The 16360-nt window shown below is 41.3% G+C and overlaps 1 protein-coding gene across 3 annotated transcripts; it reads left to right on the top strand.

Annotated features, from left to right (window-relative positions):
* The first annotated feature begins 317 nt into the window (after positions 1-317).
* LOC106580185 (protein Largen) lies at positions 318-10026 on the top strand. 3 transcript variants are annotated; one of them, XM_014160964.2, is made up of 4 exons: positions 318-1237; positions 3311-4222; positions 8543-8739; positions 8845-10026. In XM_014160964.2, exons 1-2 carry the CDS (start codon positions 1100-1102, stop codon positions 4052-4054), a joined length of 882 nt encoding a protein of 293 aa, XP_014016439.1. In that variant the 5' UTR covers positions 318-1099; the 3' UTR covers positions 4055-4222; positions 8543-8739; positions 8845-10026. The 3 variants fall into 3 exon arrangements, with proteins under 3 accessions (XP_014016439.1, XP_014016440.1, XP_014016438.1); XM_014160963.2 differs by having other exon boundaries at positions 319-1237; positions 8540-8739; XM_014160965.2 differs by having other exon boundaries at positions 8543-10026.
* Positions 10027-16360: the final 6334 nt, after the last annotated feature.

Below are 16360 nucleotides of genomic sequence, written 5' to 3'. Positions count from 1 at the left end.
CTCAAAAAATATATTTATATTCTATACAACGACAGTCCGATATAGTATAGGTTAAATTCATAAACTGCAGCTACATTACTGAATAAATGACAAGTGAAAATCATTCAATTTTCACATTGCATCTATATATATATATATATATATTTATTTTTTATTTTTTATTTTTTTTTTTTTTAAATCATTATTATATATATTTTTGCTAGAAAGTAGAGCTCAAAACGTGGTCTAAAGTTTGCTGGGAGGTGAGCACATTCTCATTCTCATTCACATTTTTTATAAATGCCAACTTTGCGTGAAAACTGGCGCACGCACATTTTGGGGTATATTTTGTACATACTGTACACATGGTTTATAAATGAGGCCTAAGGTGATCTGCTTCTGCGGCGCGTGCGCGTGTGTCATGCGACTACAGCTCTAAGCGCAGCCGTATAGAGACCGTTCTCTCCCCCGACGTCGGCTATCAGACACCATGGAGGCTTCGATGAAGATGCAATGTGAAAATGGAATGATTTTCACTTGTCATTTATTCAGTAATGTAACTGCAGTTTATGAATTTAACCTATACTTTATCGGACTGTCGTTGTATAGAATATAAATATATTTTTTGAGAGAGAATCTGATCAACGGGGATGCCTGGCGCAGCCAACGGACCGTTATGATTAGAATATTGAGCATGGATTGGATTGCTGTATTCTATCCTATTTACCTTGTTCCTTGTCATTCTGTTATCATGCTGGACCTGACTAGGCATCTTCAAAATTGTGAATTTGCAGTGCTTGCCACAAGGAAATGTGACTATCAGCATTTGGTTTTTGAGAAAATGTGAATGGTAACAGTGGAATGATCATGAGCGACTGTCGACAAACACCTCTTCAGCAACATTATATTGTATATGTTTCTTAAGATAATATCATTTTTGCTATGCTCTGTTGCGCAGGCGTGCTCGTCAGGACGCTATCACTGCACTTCACTACATTCTTGCGTGATGTAGCCTATAGGAATGTGAAGAAAACGGAGCAATAAAATGCACCGACAAAATGGTCTTGCTTCGCCGAAAGGATTTATTAGTGATCCTTAAAATACATTGTGCCAACGAAGAATGTCAGGGACATCAAATGCAGAATCTTCTGACGGAGTAGTCTCCAAAGTGAAAGTAAAAAAGCAGATCAAGACAATCATGAAGGATTTGGAGACCATCCTGGGAGACTTGAGGGATGTGGCCAAGGAACTCAAAGAGGTTAGTGGAATAGGTTTCCTTATGTCTGGCTTAAGTGGCTTTTAGGCTATTTGAGATGAACATACATTGTTTTTTATTTCATGCTGGTATGGTTGGGGTATTGTTTTTCTATTGATGGGGAGCAAAACAAGCTTGTTCTATAATAAACATCTGAAGGCTCAGATATAAATAATTAAGTCCAGGGCCTACAAACATTGCATTGGCCTATCATATGTGACAATATATCTTATCAGTGAACATGGGATATATTTAGGACAGGTTGTCTGTACGGAGGATGACAACGTAGCTGCGCCTTGGTGCGCATGCTTTGAATTAAGCGCACAAATGAATCATGATTCATTGTTAATCTTGAAGTTCACCGGGATGGTTTTGCATTTCATTTCATCATCTTAATACTGTCTAGCCTAGGCCTACTGTTTCCTGCCTGTTTCCTGAGAATTGTCTCCTGCCAAATTATACAGCAGCTCTCTCTAGGCACCTTTTTACAATATCAGGATTTTGTCAGTGCTGTCATTGGGTCTAAGTTATTTAAGCTGAATAACAATTGCAATTTTACTGCATTTATTCATTCATCTCATGCTTTCTTTGTTTTCTTTTAATTGCACACATTGATCATAATAATCTTTGTTGTCTACCATCTTCCATAACCCACAGTCTAACGTGCTTTGACGTGGATGTCGCCAACCTATATGCTTTTGTGAGAATAGAGCTGTCCAGCCTGCTGGGGCTGAAATACTCGCCCCTATCTGACAGGTTGTCACTTGGATAAGACCTACGTAGAAGATTTTTCTTACATTCTGAATTAAAATGGATATACGGCACACGTCTCCTCTGAAATAATGGTCCTCTTTCAACCTTTTCAACGAGTATTTGAATGGAATAGTAGCAGGGTTAGTGTGTTCTGTTCAGGGAAGCATGCACAATCTGTTAGTCTAACAACACTGCTGAAACAACCAACCTAGAGGGTTGTCAATATCAAAGCCAATATTTCAGTAAATCCCATTCAAATGCAGTTATCTACTGCAACTCACACACTGTACTGGCTGGATTCAAGCCTATGTTTAAGGGGAGCTGAACCCAGATGCTTGACACGGAGAGAGAATCAACATGCCCTACAGCATGTGGCACTGGATACTGTGACTCTTTTTGTGTGGCCCACTAAATAATCAATTTATGACTGTGCATGGAGATTTCACTCTACATGAGCTTTTCGCCCAGCCTCGGTTTAATATTCCATGAAATGTAGATATGCGGATATTACTTCAATATTACTTCAATGTCTTTAATTACTTCAAAATGTCATGATTTTTAAAAAGGTATACTGTATGGATACTGTTCACAGACATGGTTTGGCAAAGTATTGACTACCACTGTAATGTGAGTACTAAAATGTTTTAATGATATGTAAGTTATCTCCATAGGTCTTAATAGGTATTGTGTCAGTTATGGATTACAAAGTCATTTCAGACTATCCCTAATAGTTTTGAACATTGTGTCTTTTGATGCATGCATATCAGTAATAAGGGTTTGTTTCTAGTCAAAATTAGTAAAGATACCTAAGGGCAGATGTAGTCATTCACTACGAAGAGATGTCTTTGCAATTTTCACTGACTATGTATATTATTATCACCTCAACCATGAATGTATGGGAGGCAGAGTATGTGCTTTCAGCGATTTCAATTGAATATGTCCACTATGTGTAAGTGCATACACACAGAATGAATTCTTATCTAAACATGTTAGTACTGCTAATTCATAGCCAGAGGGTCCCACTTTTGAGTCTGAATACAATTTGGTGGGTTGTGTGGGTAGTTTCCCCTTACCTTACAAATACATAATGAATCAGATAATATTGTTGTGTTGCAAGTGAATCTGGCTTGAGATTACCAAATGTTAAAAGTTATTATAATAATGCATTATTTTAATAGCTAGGTTGCACATCAACAAGTGCTTCATACGGTGACATTTTGGCTGCTGCTGTATTTTCTACACTAATAGTCTGTTACTTTGATGTCTGTCAAGCTAAATATAAGTACTGTCCATGATAGCTCTTTTTCCTTTCTACTGGTGCAGGTTGTGCATGAGATCGACTCCCTCACATGTGACCTACAGCTGGAGGAGGCGATGACGGACAGTTCCAAGACAGACACCCTGAACAGCAGCTGTAGCAGCACCACCACCACCACCACAGCCTCCAGCATTGACAAGATCAAGATCTACCCTGACGACGCTATCTTTAGGCCCCCGTCTGTCAGCCCTGCTGTCCTGACTGTGCTGAAGAAGCCCCACCCTCCTCTGCCGCCTCCCAGGCTGACATCTATCAAAGCGGAGGAGAACAACAAGAATCCTCCATCAGGGAACCTACTAGCCAAGGCTAACGGGACTCTTATGTGCAATGAAGTTTTCACAGGGAAGCCAAACAGAGACTTATTGTACTGCATCTCAAATAGTATTCCAGAGAAAGGACTTACACCCATGCCTTTGCTACGGCATGAAGAGAGCAAATGCCACCAGGCCACCAGGGAGCGCGTCCGATTCAGTGAAAAGGTCCAGTATCACGGGTACTGCCCTGACTGTGACCTGCAGTATGACGTCAATAACACAGATATACACTTACAGACACAATTGACTGATGAAATGAGCCCTGTCCATCAGTGTTCCTCCTCCTCACCACCACCCCAGCTCCTGTTGGAAAATGGTGGCCTCAGCGTCAGCCATAGTTTCCCTCCTGCAAACTTGCCTTGTGTGCCTCATCCTAACCCTTCCCTGAAACCACAGAAAACCATCCTCCGAAAATCAACCACCACAACGGTTTGAAAATCAACCACCACAATGGTTTGATGTTAATCACCCTTAATTAAACATTTAAAAATTATTTATAGCGTTCTATTTCTATTTTACGAGCTTTCTACTCCAGTCAAACGTGGATTATCTAAACAATGAGAAAAAAAGAGAGACAGATAATGCAGAAGGAGAGAATGAATGGTGAGTGAGTGCCAAACGACAACTGTCCTTGGGGTGTAAGGGGGTTTGGCAGGGTTGGGTTGAGAGAAGTGAAGTTACATTGACTCATATTTTTGAAGGGATTCAAGAAACAGGAAGCTGTGTTAGAACATGTCATTAATTTATGCTCTAGGTTAAACAAGAAACCTAGCTTCCCTCAAATCCGCCCGCTGCCCAACACACTCTGTCTGACAGTATGGCAATGAGGTCATACCTTTTCTCACTCAATATCGCTCCACTCTCACACTTCACTTGAAGGATACAAATACTGTATTATATTGTATTATATATATTGTATGCTCAAAAAAAGTGTTAATTGGCCACAAAATCAACATTTTGCAATGGTCATCTCAGTCTCTGGACATAAACCCCATTGAAAACCTGTGATTTGAATTGAATAGCGCCATCCAAATGAGCAGATGAAGGATATCAAGGATCTGGAAAGATTCTCTATGGAGGAATGGTCTAGGAAGCTTTCCAACGTGTTCTCCAATCTCATAAAACATTTTAGAAAAAGGCTGTGTCGTTATCCTTGTAAGGGGAGGGGGCCTAGAGAATTATTAGCAGGAGTGCCAATACATTATGACCCCTATCTTTTTGAGATTTGTTTTAATTTCTTGTTCAACAAAATGTCTTTCTCTGAAAGTATTCATACCCTTCAACTTATTCCATATTTGATTGTGTTACTGCCTGAATTTAAAATGGTTAAACAAAACAAATACATGTCCACCCATCTACACACAATACCCCATACTGACAAAGTGAAAACATGTTCTTAGAAATCTTTGGGCATTTATTGAAAATAAAATACAGAAATATATCATTTACATAATAAGTATTTACACCCCTGAGTCAATACATGTTAGAATCCCCTTTGGCAGCGATTACAGCTGTGAGTCTTTCTGGGTTAGTCTCTAGGCGCTTTGCACACCTGGATTGTACAATATTTGCCCAATATTCTTTTCAAAATTCTTCAAGCTCTGTCAAATTAGTTGTTGATCATTGCTAGATAACCATTTTCAAGTCTTGCCATATATTTTCAAGCAGATTTAAGTCAAAACTGTAACTCGGCCACTGTCTTCTTGGTATGCACCTCCAATGTAGATTTGGCCTTATGTTTTAGATAATTCTCCTGCTGAAGGGGAATTCACCTCCCAGTGTCTAGTGGAAAACAGACTGAACCAGGTTTTCCTCTGGGATTTTGCCAGTGCTTAGCTCCATTCCATAAATTGTTTTTATTGTGAAAAACTCCCCAGTCCTTAACAATTACAAGCATGATACAGCCACCACTATGCTTGACAATATGGAGAGTGGTACTCAGTAATGTGTTGTTTTGGATTTGCCCCAAACATAACACTTTGTATTCAGGACAAAAAGTTAATTGATTTGCCACATTTTTTGCAGTATTACTTTAGTGCCTTGTTGCAAACAGGATGCATGTTTTGGAATATTTGTATTCTATACAGGCCCTCTTTCTTTTCACTCTTTCAATTAGGTGAGCATTGTGGAGTAACTACAATGTTGTCGATCTATCCTCAGTTTTCTCCTATCACCATTAAACTCTGTAACTGTTTTAAAGTCACCATTGGCCTCATTGTGAAATACATAAGTGGTTTGCAACTGAGGTAGGAAGGACGTCTGTATATTTGTAGTGTAGTCACTCTCCAAAGTGTAATGAATAACTTCACCGTGCTCAAAGGGATATTCAATGTCTTTTGTTTTTTTACCCATCTACCAATAGATGCCCTTCTTTGCGAGGCATTGGATAAGCTACTTGGTCTTTGTGGTTGAACTTGTATACTCCTGAATTTATTTAGGGTTGGCATAACAAAGGTGTTGAATACTTGACTCAAGACATTTCAGTTTTTCATTTTTAATTCATTTGTAAAAATGTCTAAAAACATAATTTCACTTTGACGTTATGGGGTATTGTAGGCCAGTGACAAAAATCTAAATTAAATCTATTTCAAATTCAACACAAAAAAAATTGGAAAAAGTCAAGGGGTGTGAATACTTTCTGAAGGCACTGTAGCTCAGTTTTTGTATTATTTATTTTATACAGACTTTTTTGCTCATCTTTATCAAGGCTGCCAATAATTATGGACCTGACTGTATATAACAATTCATCAGATGTTGGTATTTTGGTCTTAATTGACCCCATAAATGAATAGAACTGTAATCAAACAGTCATACCAATGTGTGTATGTGGTAGGGCTTTACTATGTTATGATGCCATTCAAAACCTATGAAAGGGCATGAAAACAAAGACATTTAGAACCTAAAATGGTTATTTTGCTGTTAATTTGTGCATGAGAACCCTTTGAAGAACCCTTTTTGCTTCCAGGTAGAACCCTTTTGCTTCCAGGAAGAACCCTTTTGGGTTCCAGGTCAAACCCTTTTAGGTTCATGAATTACCCTTTCCACAGAGGGTTCTACATGGAACCCGAAAGGGTTCTACCTGAAACCAAAAATGGTTCTCCTATGGGGACAGAAAAATAACCCTTTTGGAATGGATGAAATTAGGCATACCCTGGAGGTGGATGGAAATAGGGGCACCTCCTACTAGCAAGGCTTCTAATGAGCAGGACTAGGCTATTACTGTGCTGATAGAAATCTTTCATACTGCCTTTGTACCAACACAAATGTTGACAATGCTCTAAAACCGACATGGAAAAGCAGCATGTGTTTGAAATGTGTGTGAGTGTGAACAAAGACAAAAAGCGGAGCGTGACATTTTATGTTGATGTGACTCAATGCATGATCTCTTTGCTCTAATGGACAAGCTTACTAACTGCGTTCACCATTTAGATAAGGATTTGTGCTTATTCAAGCATTTAAAAAATTAGGAATGCCATGAAAGATGTAGAAATGTCAGCCCCGCAGGCTTGTGTGCCCGGTCACATTGTGGATGAGATTAGTAGAAACATTTTATTCTAGAGAAATCAAATGAAATCAATGTATTTACCTTCATCAAGAAGTACAGCGCTATTGAAAACTAACAAATGAAGAACAATTTCCAGGAAATACATAAATACATAATATAGCCTACTGAAAGGAAATGCTGAGAGATCAGAAAAGGGCTTCCACAAGAGTGTGCCCACACGAGCCATATAAAGAGATATCTATCACAGTGATGACTCCCACCCACCCAGCTAGTCCTGTATGTGTGTAATTCCTGTATGTTCCTGGGGGTGAGAGACTATTTTAGACATTTAAAATTATTGTGTAAAACTGGTTGTGCAAAACTCCAACATTCTATGTGACATGATTGCTTGCCGCCTGGCAAAGATAAATAGGCATACATGTACACAATTACAGTACTGTAGTGCCAATGAACAATTAGCTATCATATTCTGCCATATATAGGCTACTACAGTGCTAGAAAAAAATTGTTGATATACTCAACATGTATCATTGGGTTATGTCTTTCTTTGCTTCCTCAATCAAAATAAGATGAAAAGACATTAAACTAAATGAAAAGTGAAATATGGCAAGACAAATAATACAGTTTTGTGCCAGAGGCTTTCCATCTATAATGAAGATATCAAAAGGTCATTACGATACAAAATAGTGCTGAACTACATTATCAAACACCAGAGTTCTAACAATAAATCTTGCACGTTAGATATGGATGCTCTGTTAGCTTATTCCCCCTACTACCATATTGCACATAGGAATGGTGGAAAGGGAATGTCCTCTTGCAGTCGTTTGTGTGTGTGTATGCATGCACGTGTGTGTGTATGTGTGTGTGTGTGTGTGTGTGTGTGTGTGTGTGTGTGTGTGTGTGTGTGTGCGTGTGCGTGTGTGTGTGTGTGTGTGTGAGAGAGAGAGAGAGGGCATGAGTTTGAGAAATGTTGTTGTGAAGCAAACTTAATCAGAGATTATTATGCCCCTTTGGAGACTATTAAAAGCAGAGACATCAGCTGCATCTCCTTTTTTTAAGGGAAAACAATATTACAATTTGGACTTGTTTATCACAGCTATGGTGACACAGCTGTCTAGATATACACTCAAGAATTTGTCAAGTGTAAGAATTGATGCATGTGTATGTTTTATAAGAGAAGGTTCTATTTTGTCCACTCTTTTGCGATTAGATGAAAAAAAGGTGTACAATGCAGCCTTGAATGCTCTGAAAGGAATTGTGCAACAATGTCTGACAAAAAAACTTTTATTTGAATTGTGGTCATGTTCTTTTTTAATATGTTCATTCCCATAGCTGCAGCTGTTTATGCAAGTTTAATTGCATTTCCCTCTTATTGTCAGAATGCTCATATGCATTTGTTTTCCTTGTTTCCCAAGCAGGTCCTTCTGGGTAAGAGTGGAAACAGCCTTCACTGACATTAAGCTGATCAACTTCAGTTCATCATACAGTCACTGAGAACGAGGCTCCCTACCTTTGACAGAACATCCCCCAGAACCCCCGAGCCATGGCCAAATAACTCATCCTCACAGAGCAAGAACATTGGAAGTCCTCAAGGCATAGTCTTACTCACGGAGAAGTATGTCAGAAGTTCAAATGTAATGGAAAAATAAGATGAAAACATTGTGTCCAAGTGGGACTGGTTCATTTACAACTGATTTTAAGATTTTCTGTTTAATCATAGGTTAAACTGATGTCCCCAGCATTCGGAGAACTCTTCCGGGTGGAAGTCTACTCATAACAGTCTCAACTCCTGTTGAGAGGGCAAGAGAGTGCGCGCGAGAGGGAAAAAACCATGGTCAATATTTTAAAGCTGTAATTTGAACAAGAAAATACCCACCCAGTTACCCTTTTTTGCTCTTTGAATTGTGGTATATTTGCCTTGAAGATAACATATTTGACATAAACATCCAGTGAAATTTGGTCATCTGCAGTGACTGCTCTGAAGATAGAAGCCGCAACATGGTCCTCTAACGTCTATACTGTAGTAGGGTGTGAGAAACATAAATGTGTCCTTTTGCAAATCCTACATACAATATGAGACAAGTTGAATGGCTCAGAAATTGTAATGGAGGCTGGTCACTCATTTGTGTTCAGAATATGTTGTGCATATTGAAATCTATGTATGTTCAATGTCATGCAAGTTACTTGCAAAGATATGTAATACAGCTTTAAACACCTTTCAAAGACAGAATTATTTGCATAAAATTGTATTTGTATATATTTCGAGTCATTTTCTACAGAGATTTTAACATAAAAAAATCTAATATTTTTGATATTCCATGGGATGAGAGTAGTATTTTGAAGAAGACTGTCATACTTTTGAAATACATTTATCTCTGCAGGGCATATGTGGATATTCTATTTCTATAGTGAGAGAGTATTTATATAGATAAAAAACATGTTATCGTTATGTTACAGGGTGTAAAAAAATGTGTAGCACATGAAAGCAAACTAGATTAAACCAAATACAGTACATTGTTGTGCTCATCAGAGGAGGCATGATGCTGAATGAATGCAGGACTGATTCTTCTTCCACCTCATCCTGTCATCATTGTGGTCTCCTATGCATTTACTGGAGAGGCTGTTGAGACGTGCTGCCCCTTCCACAAACTGGAGTGCACCTCACTTTTGCCCACCCTTAGCTGATGTGGACTTTGTGACTGTGTCCTTGTCTCTCTGGACCACTAATGACTTCGCTTTGAAGAGGATGGAACGTAACAAAACAAACTTTGTCAATGACGTGTCGGGAAAACAATGTACATGTCCACATCTTTATAAATAATTTGCACTTTGCACTTATGTTAGTCTTTATACTTTGTGGACTTTTCCCTTTAATATGTGAATTACAGAATAATTTCAAGTATGTGTGTTTATTGTGTTGATTTTACATTTCAATGCCTGCTTTTAAAGCTTTTTGAAAGGTCAATGACCTACAGTATATCACCCTCTGTAGGTCAAATGAAAAATTAACTATTACTGCAAGCTACTACAATGTCATTATCTCAATGTCAGTGTTCACTTTCTAGAAGTGTAAAATGAGAGATGCTCTGGGAAACCCAATTCCAACTGAACAAACATAAGAGGAAAAAGGAAGAAAAACAGAATAGATATTTTAATAATTGTATTGCATGAACCATGAGCTTGTGTGAGCCATCCACTGTCCCAAGTAGACCTTCAATGTAACTTCCACCGACTTCACTCCTCGTCTTTCGTCTACAGTCGGTTGCTTTCGCCTTACCACTCAAACGAGTCCAATGACTGTATATATATGTCAAAGGAATTTTCTATCCTAATGAATAATTAACAATCAATAAGCCTTGACTAATCCCCAGGGTTTGTAAGACACTGGGTTAATAATTAGGCAAGGACTCAGCTTTCTGCAAAAGGTCTTGTACAGTTTATTCAGAGAACGTTCTGAATAAACCGCACACACATCCACACCCAAAAGTAGATAACCTATGCACACACATACGCACAGACAGTAGGTGAACAGTATCTCTTCCTTGACCTGCTACCACTGTTCCAGCACTACCTGTTCCTTTCCCCATAGATTAGGAGAACCTTGAAGGCTCCTCCCGGTATCTCACACACCCATGTCTAGACTTGATGGGACTAACGTTTAGTACATTGACTTACAGTTTATTATCCATGCTACATAACTACTAATTCATAATGGATTATTGATTAATTTACCTTCATTAGATAATTCTCTTATCAATATATGAATGGACAAACCCATCGATCACGGGACACCATTCATTCCTATCTGAAGACTCAATAGCGCATTGAAGCCAAATGAAGTCAGTTAAGATGGCGTCTCATGGAGACATAACATGCGCAGTTTGAGCTACTCCAGGAAGTGAAGTTGCAGGCTAGCTCAGTACTGCCTCCTCTCATTGAGTAACTCAAGTTGATGGCCGACCGGGGCACTGTAGGCTGCCATTAGCAACAAAGATATCCTTATAACTACTTCTGTGTGCTCTTTTTTATCATCAGTTCAAGGACTTATAATGGGTGTATTATAAGCAATTATTGGTACCGTGATTGTCTTCCAATTTTTGTTTTTGTTTACATGAAGATTGACCACGAAGACTGCGATTTTTCTATTCATTTTTTTACATTTTTACATTTTAGTCATTTAGCAGACGCTCTTATCCAGAGCGACTTACAAATTGGTGCATTCACCTATAATATCCAGTGGAACAACCACTTTACAATAGTGCATCTAAATCTTTTAAGGGGGGGGGGTTAGAAGGATTACCTTATCCTAACCCAGGTATTCCTTGAAGAGGTGGGGTTTCAGGTGTCTCCGGAAGGTGGTGATTGACTCCGCTGTCCTGGCGTCGTGAGGGAGCTTGTTCCACCATTGGGGTGCCAGAGCAGCGAACAGTTTTGACTGGGCTGAGCGGGAACTGTGCTTCCTCAGAGGTAGGGAGGCGAGCAGGCCAGAGGTGGATGAACGGAGTGCCCTTGTTTGGGTGTAGGGCCTGATCAGAGCCTGAAGGTACGGAGGTGCCGTTCCCCTAACAGCTCCGTAGGCAAGCACCATGGTCTTGTAGCGGATGCGAGCTTCGACTGGAAGCCAGTGGAGAGAGCGGAGGAGCGGGGTGACGTGAGAGAACTTGGGAAGGTTGAACACCAGACGGGCTGCGGCGTTCTGGATGAGTTGTAGGGGTTTAATGGCACAGGCAGGGAGCCCAGCCAACAGCGAGTTGCAGTAATCCAGACGGGAGATGACAAGTGCCTGGATTAGGACCTGCGCCGCTTCCTGTGTGAGGCAGGGTCGTACTCTGCGAATGTTGTAGAGCATGAACCTACAGGATCGGGTCACCGCCTTGATGTTGGTGGAGAACGACAGGGTGTTGTCCAGGGTCACGCCAAGGCTCTTAGCACTCTGGGAGGAGGACACAAGGGAGTTGTCAACCGTGATGGCGAGATCATGGAACGGGCAGTCCTTCCCCGGGAGGAAGAGCAGCTCCGTCTTGCCGAGGTTCAGCTTGAGGTGGTGATCCGTCATCCACACTGATATGTCTGCCAGACATGCAGAGATGCGATTCGCCACCTGGTTGTCAGAAGGGGGAAAGGAGAAGATTAATTGTGTGTCATCTGCATAGCAATGATATGAGAGACCATGTGAGGATATGACAGAGCCAAGTGACTTGGTGTATAGCGAGAATAGGAGTGGGCCAAGAACAGAGCCCTGGGGGACACCAGTGGTGAGAGCACGTGGTGCGGAGACAGATTCTCGCCACGCCACCTGGTAGGAGCGACCTGTCAGGTAGGACGCAATCCAAGCGTGCGCGGTGCCAGAGATGCCCAGCTCGGAGAGGGTGGAGAGGAGGATCTGATGGTTCACGGTATCAAAGGCAGCAGATAGGTCTAGAAGGATGAGAGCAGAGGAGAGAGAGTTAGCTTTAGCAGTGCGGAGAGCCTCCGTGACACAGAGAAGAGCAGTCTCAGTTGAATGCCCAGTCTTGAAACCTGACTGGGCATTCAACTTTCAGCCTTATTCACTATAATAAGGGATCCTGTTTTCTGCTAACAACGTCACCTTGAAATGTTGTACCTTCAATGAGAGGGGGCAGTCATTTTCCCCAAGCAGTTACCCATACTTCACGCTTCGACCAAAGATGGTGGATAAATTAAGATAGTTCACGCAGAACAGTTGAAACTGTAGCAGCAGCACAACCAGGTGGACTGGGGGCAGCCAGGATTCATCAGGCCAGGTAGTACTGAGGCATGATCCTAGGGCTCAGGTCCTCCGGTAGGAGAGGGAGAGAGGGAGAGTGATAGAATTATAGGGAGCATACTTAAATTCACACAGAACACCAGATAAGACAGGAGAATTACACCTGATATAACAGACTGACCCTAGCCCCCCGGCACAAGGACTATTGCAGCATAGATACTGGAGACTGGGACAGGGGTGGGTTGGGGGACACTATGGCCACATCCGACGATACCCCCAGACAGGGCCAACCAGGCAGGATATAACCCCACCCACTTTGCCAAAGCACAGCCTCCACACCACTAGAGGGATATTAACAGACAACCAACTTACAACTCTGAGACCAGGCTGAGTATAGCCCCCGAATACCTCCTCCACCTCACCGCACAAGCCCGAGGGGGCACAAAACCGAACAGGAAGATCACGTCTGTGACTCAACCCACTCAAGTGACACACCCCTCCTAGGGACGGCATGGAAGAGCACTAGTAAGCCAGTGACTCAGACTCCGTAATAGGGTCAGAGGCAGAGAATCCCAGTTGGAGCCGGCCAGGCAGAGACAGCAAGGGCAGTTTGTCGCTCCAGTGCCTTGCCATTCACCTTCGCACCCCTGGGCCAGACTACACTCAATCATAGGACCTACTGAAGAGATGAGTCTTCAGTAAGGACTTAAAGGTCAAGACCGAGTCTGCGTCTCTCATGGGTAGGCAGATCATTCCATAAAAATGGAGCTTTAGAGGAGAAAGCCCTGCCTCCAGCTGTTTGCTTAGAAATTCTAGGGACAATAAGGAGGCCTGCGTCTTGTGACGGCAGGACCAAATCGGAAAGATAGGTTGGAGCAAGCCTATGTAATGCTTTGTAGGTTAGCAGTAAAACTTTCAGCCTTAGCCTTAACAGGAAGCCAATGCAGTGAGGCTAGCACTGGAGTAATATGATCAAATGTTTGGGTTCTAGTCAGGATTCTAGCTACAAAGTAGCCTATGCTTACCTGGCGGAATATCATGATTCTTTGCATCAATCCAGTGGCCATTTGTTTTGCAAACTCCATCTCATGTGCGCTACAGAAACACCGCTAACCAAACAACAGTGCAACGTACCTGCACACTTGCATTAAATGGTAACTACTAAAAAAATCTAAATTTCAAGTTTTTTTCGAGGGGGGAAGGGCCGTGGTCAGGGAGGTGACCAAGAACCCAATGGTCACTCTGACAGAGCTCCAGAGTTCCTCTGTGGAGATGGGAGAGCCTTCCAGAAGGACAACCATCTCTGCAGCACTCCACCAATCAGGTCTTTATGGTAGAGTGGCCAGATGGAAGCCTCTCCTCAGTAAAAGGCACATGACAGCATGCTTGGAGTTTGCCAAAAGGCACCTAAAGGACTCTCAGAACATGAGAAACAAGATTCTCTGGTATAATGAAATCAATATTTAACTCTTTGGCCTGAATGCCAAGCGTCACGTCTGGAGGAAAGCTGGCACCATCCCTACGGTGAAGCGTGGTGGTGGCAACATCATGCTGTGGGGATTATTTTCAGCGGCAGGGACTGGGAGACTAGGCAGGATCGAGGGAAAGATGAACAGAGCGAAGTACAGAAGGATTCTTGACGAAAACCTGCTACCGAGCGATCAGGATATGGTGGATTAAGATAAATCCAATGCAAACAAAAATGATCTCTATCTTTTAACTGACAGATTTTATGTTTTTTTTATTTTATTATGCTAATTAGAATTCCGCGGGGGTGTGGACATCGACTTAAGTCTTTTTTCAAACCAGCTTGCATAAACCTAAAACAGACCCTTACCTTAACCCTAACCTTAACAAAACCTTTAACTCTGACCCTAACCCTTACCCTAACCACATTTTTTATAGATTCTGTCCTTATAGCCTTTTCCAATTGACACACTCCTCAAGCACTTATCCAGTTATTGGTCTTCGGATTAAGGAAGGAGAGGAGAAGCCATTGACTTCCATTGAAACTGAGAGTGGGATGTTGACCCCCAGAGGTCCGATGTCTCGTTTCCTCTTCCGTCTCTGGCTTCAACAACACTGCAAGGTATGAGAAAAAACCTTGATGGACATGGGACAACTGTCATACCCAATTTAAAATAAATACAATTTTAATTACCAACGTAGCTTAATAAAGTAGGCTACCCTGTTTTACGGTGAGCAAACTGCACTTGCTGAAGTTGGATAATTTTTACTGTCCAAAAACATTTAGCTAGGCATATAGTAGGGGCAGCAAACAAAAGGTTTTGTTGTGACCGTTGTCTTTTTTCTACTTTCCCTGGTTGGATTGACTAGCTAACACTGGGGTGTATTCATTACGCTGATCATGTGCCTAGCATACTCCCTTAACTATCTACTACTAACCGTAGCTCTAACCATAACCCTTATTCTAACCCTAAACTTAACCATTACCCTAGCCTTAGCCCTGTCCCTTACCCTAACCTTTATTCTAATTCAGCGTAATCCCAAATGCGGTCCTGGGGACCCCAAGGTGTGCATGTTTTGGTTTTTGCAGTAGCACTACACAGCTGATTCAAATAATCAAAGCTTGATGATTAGTTGATTATTTGAATCAGCTGTGTAGTGTTAGGGCAAAAAACTAAACGTGCACCCCTTGGGGTCCCCAGGACTGAGTTTGGAAATACTAGTCTAATCTAAACTAAGCCAGCTAAACCAGGAAAGGTTAAGATAACATTATACCTGAAACATTCATGTGTGAGTAGAGCGTATAGCTACAGTATACCTCTACTGCATATTGAGTGTTCTAGGCAAAAAAAAGCTGTGGTGTGAAATTATCATTTGTTTCTGAAATGACAGTGTTACATTTTGCAGTATACTATATTCTGTTTCAACTCCAGCAGCAGGTGAGAGGAGGGATGTTGAATTCTGAGCTCCAAGGCTGTTGTTGTGAGGTTAAACTGGACTGTGAAGGATTCACTTACTGGATATGAGATAGACCTATGAGGATACCCCTAGTCTACATCCAGTCTTCGACGCACCAATTGACTGAAAATGCTGTTAAATGTAAAAGCACATTTTTGCACCCTAACCCTGTAGTAGCCTAATGCTTAAAAAATGCATCACTGAAAAGACTTGTCTGGACATGTGAAAGCTACTGTATGTGGCAGAGCACTCGCCTTCACCTGTCCAATCATATTACGTCAATGCCATTAGGCTAAGTGGCTCTAGCTAGCAGAGACCGTTACAGTGACCTCTTGCATGACCCCAGGCATCTCGTAAACAAATCCAAATAATTCAAGACGTTGCACTACACTACTTGTAACCTACAAATGGGTAGACAGGACGTTTGTTTACAGTAGTCTAATCCTAGACGCCTCTAAACCGTATCGTGAAAGATGTTTACCTAAATAATTAATACATCATCTTATTGATGAGTCTGACTAGTAACCAGATACTGTATTGTACATTGTTTTTTTATTAAGGACTCCCCTGTGGAGGGAGAGTA

This window comes from Salmo salar, chromosome ssa20, assembly GCF_905237065.1.
Source record: "Salmo salar chromosome ssa20, Ssal_v3.1, whole genome shotgun sequence".
In the NCBI taxonomy this organism is placed as follows: domain Eukaryota; kingdom Metazoa; phylum Chordata; class Actinopteri; order Salmoniformes; family Salmonidae; genus Salmo; species Salmo salar.
The sequence above is the reverse complement of the archived record's forward strand: the minus strand, read 5'-3'. Positions and strand labels throughout refer to the sequence as shown.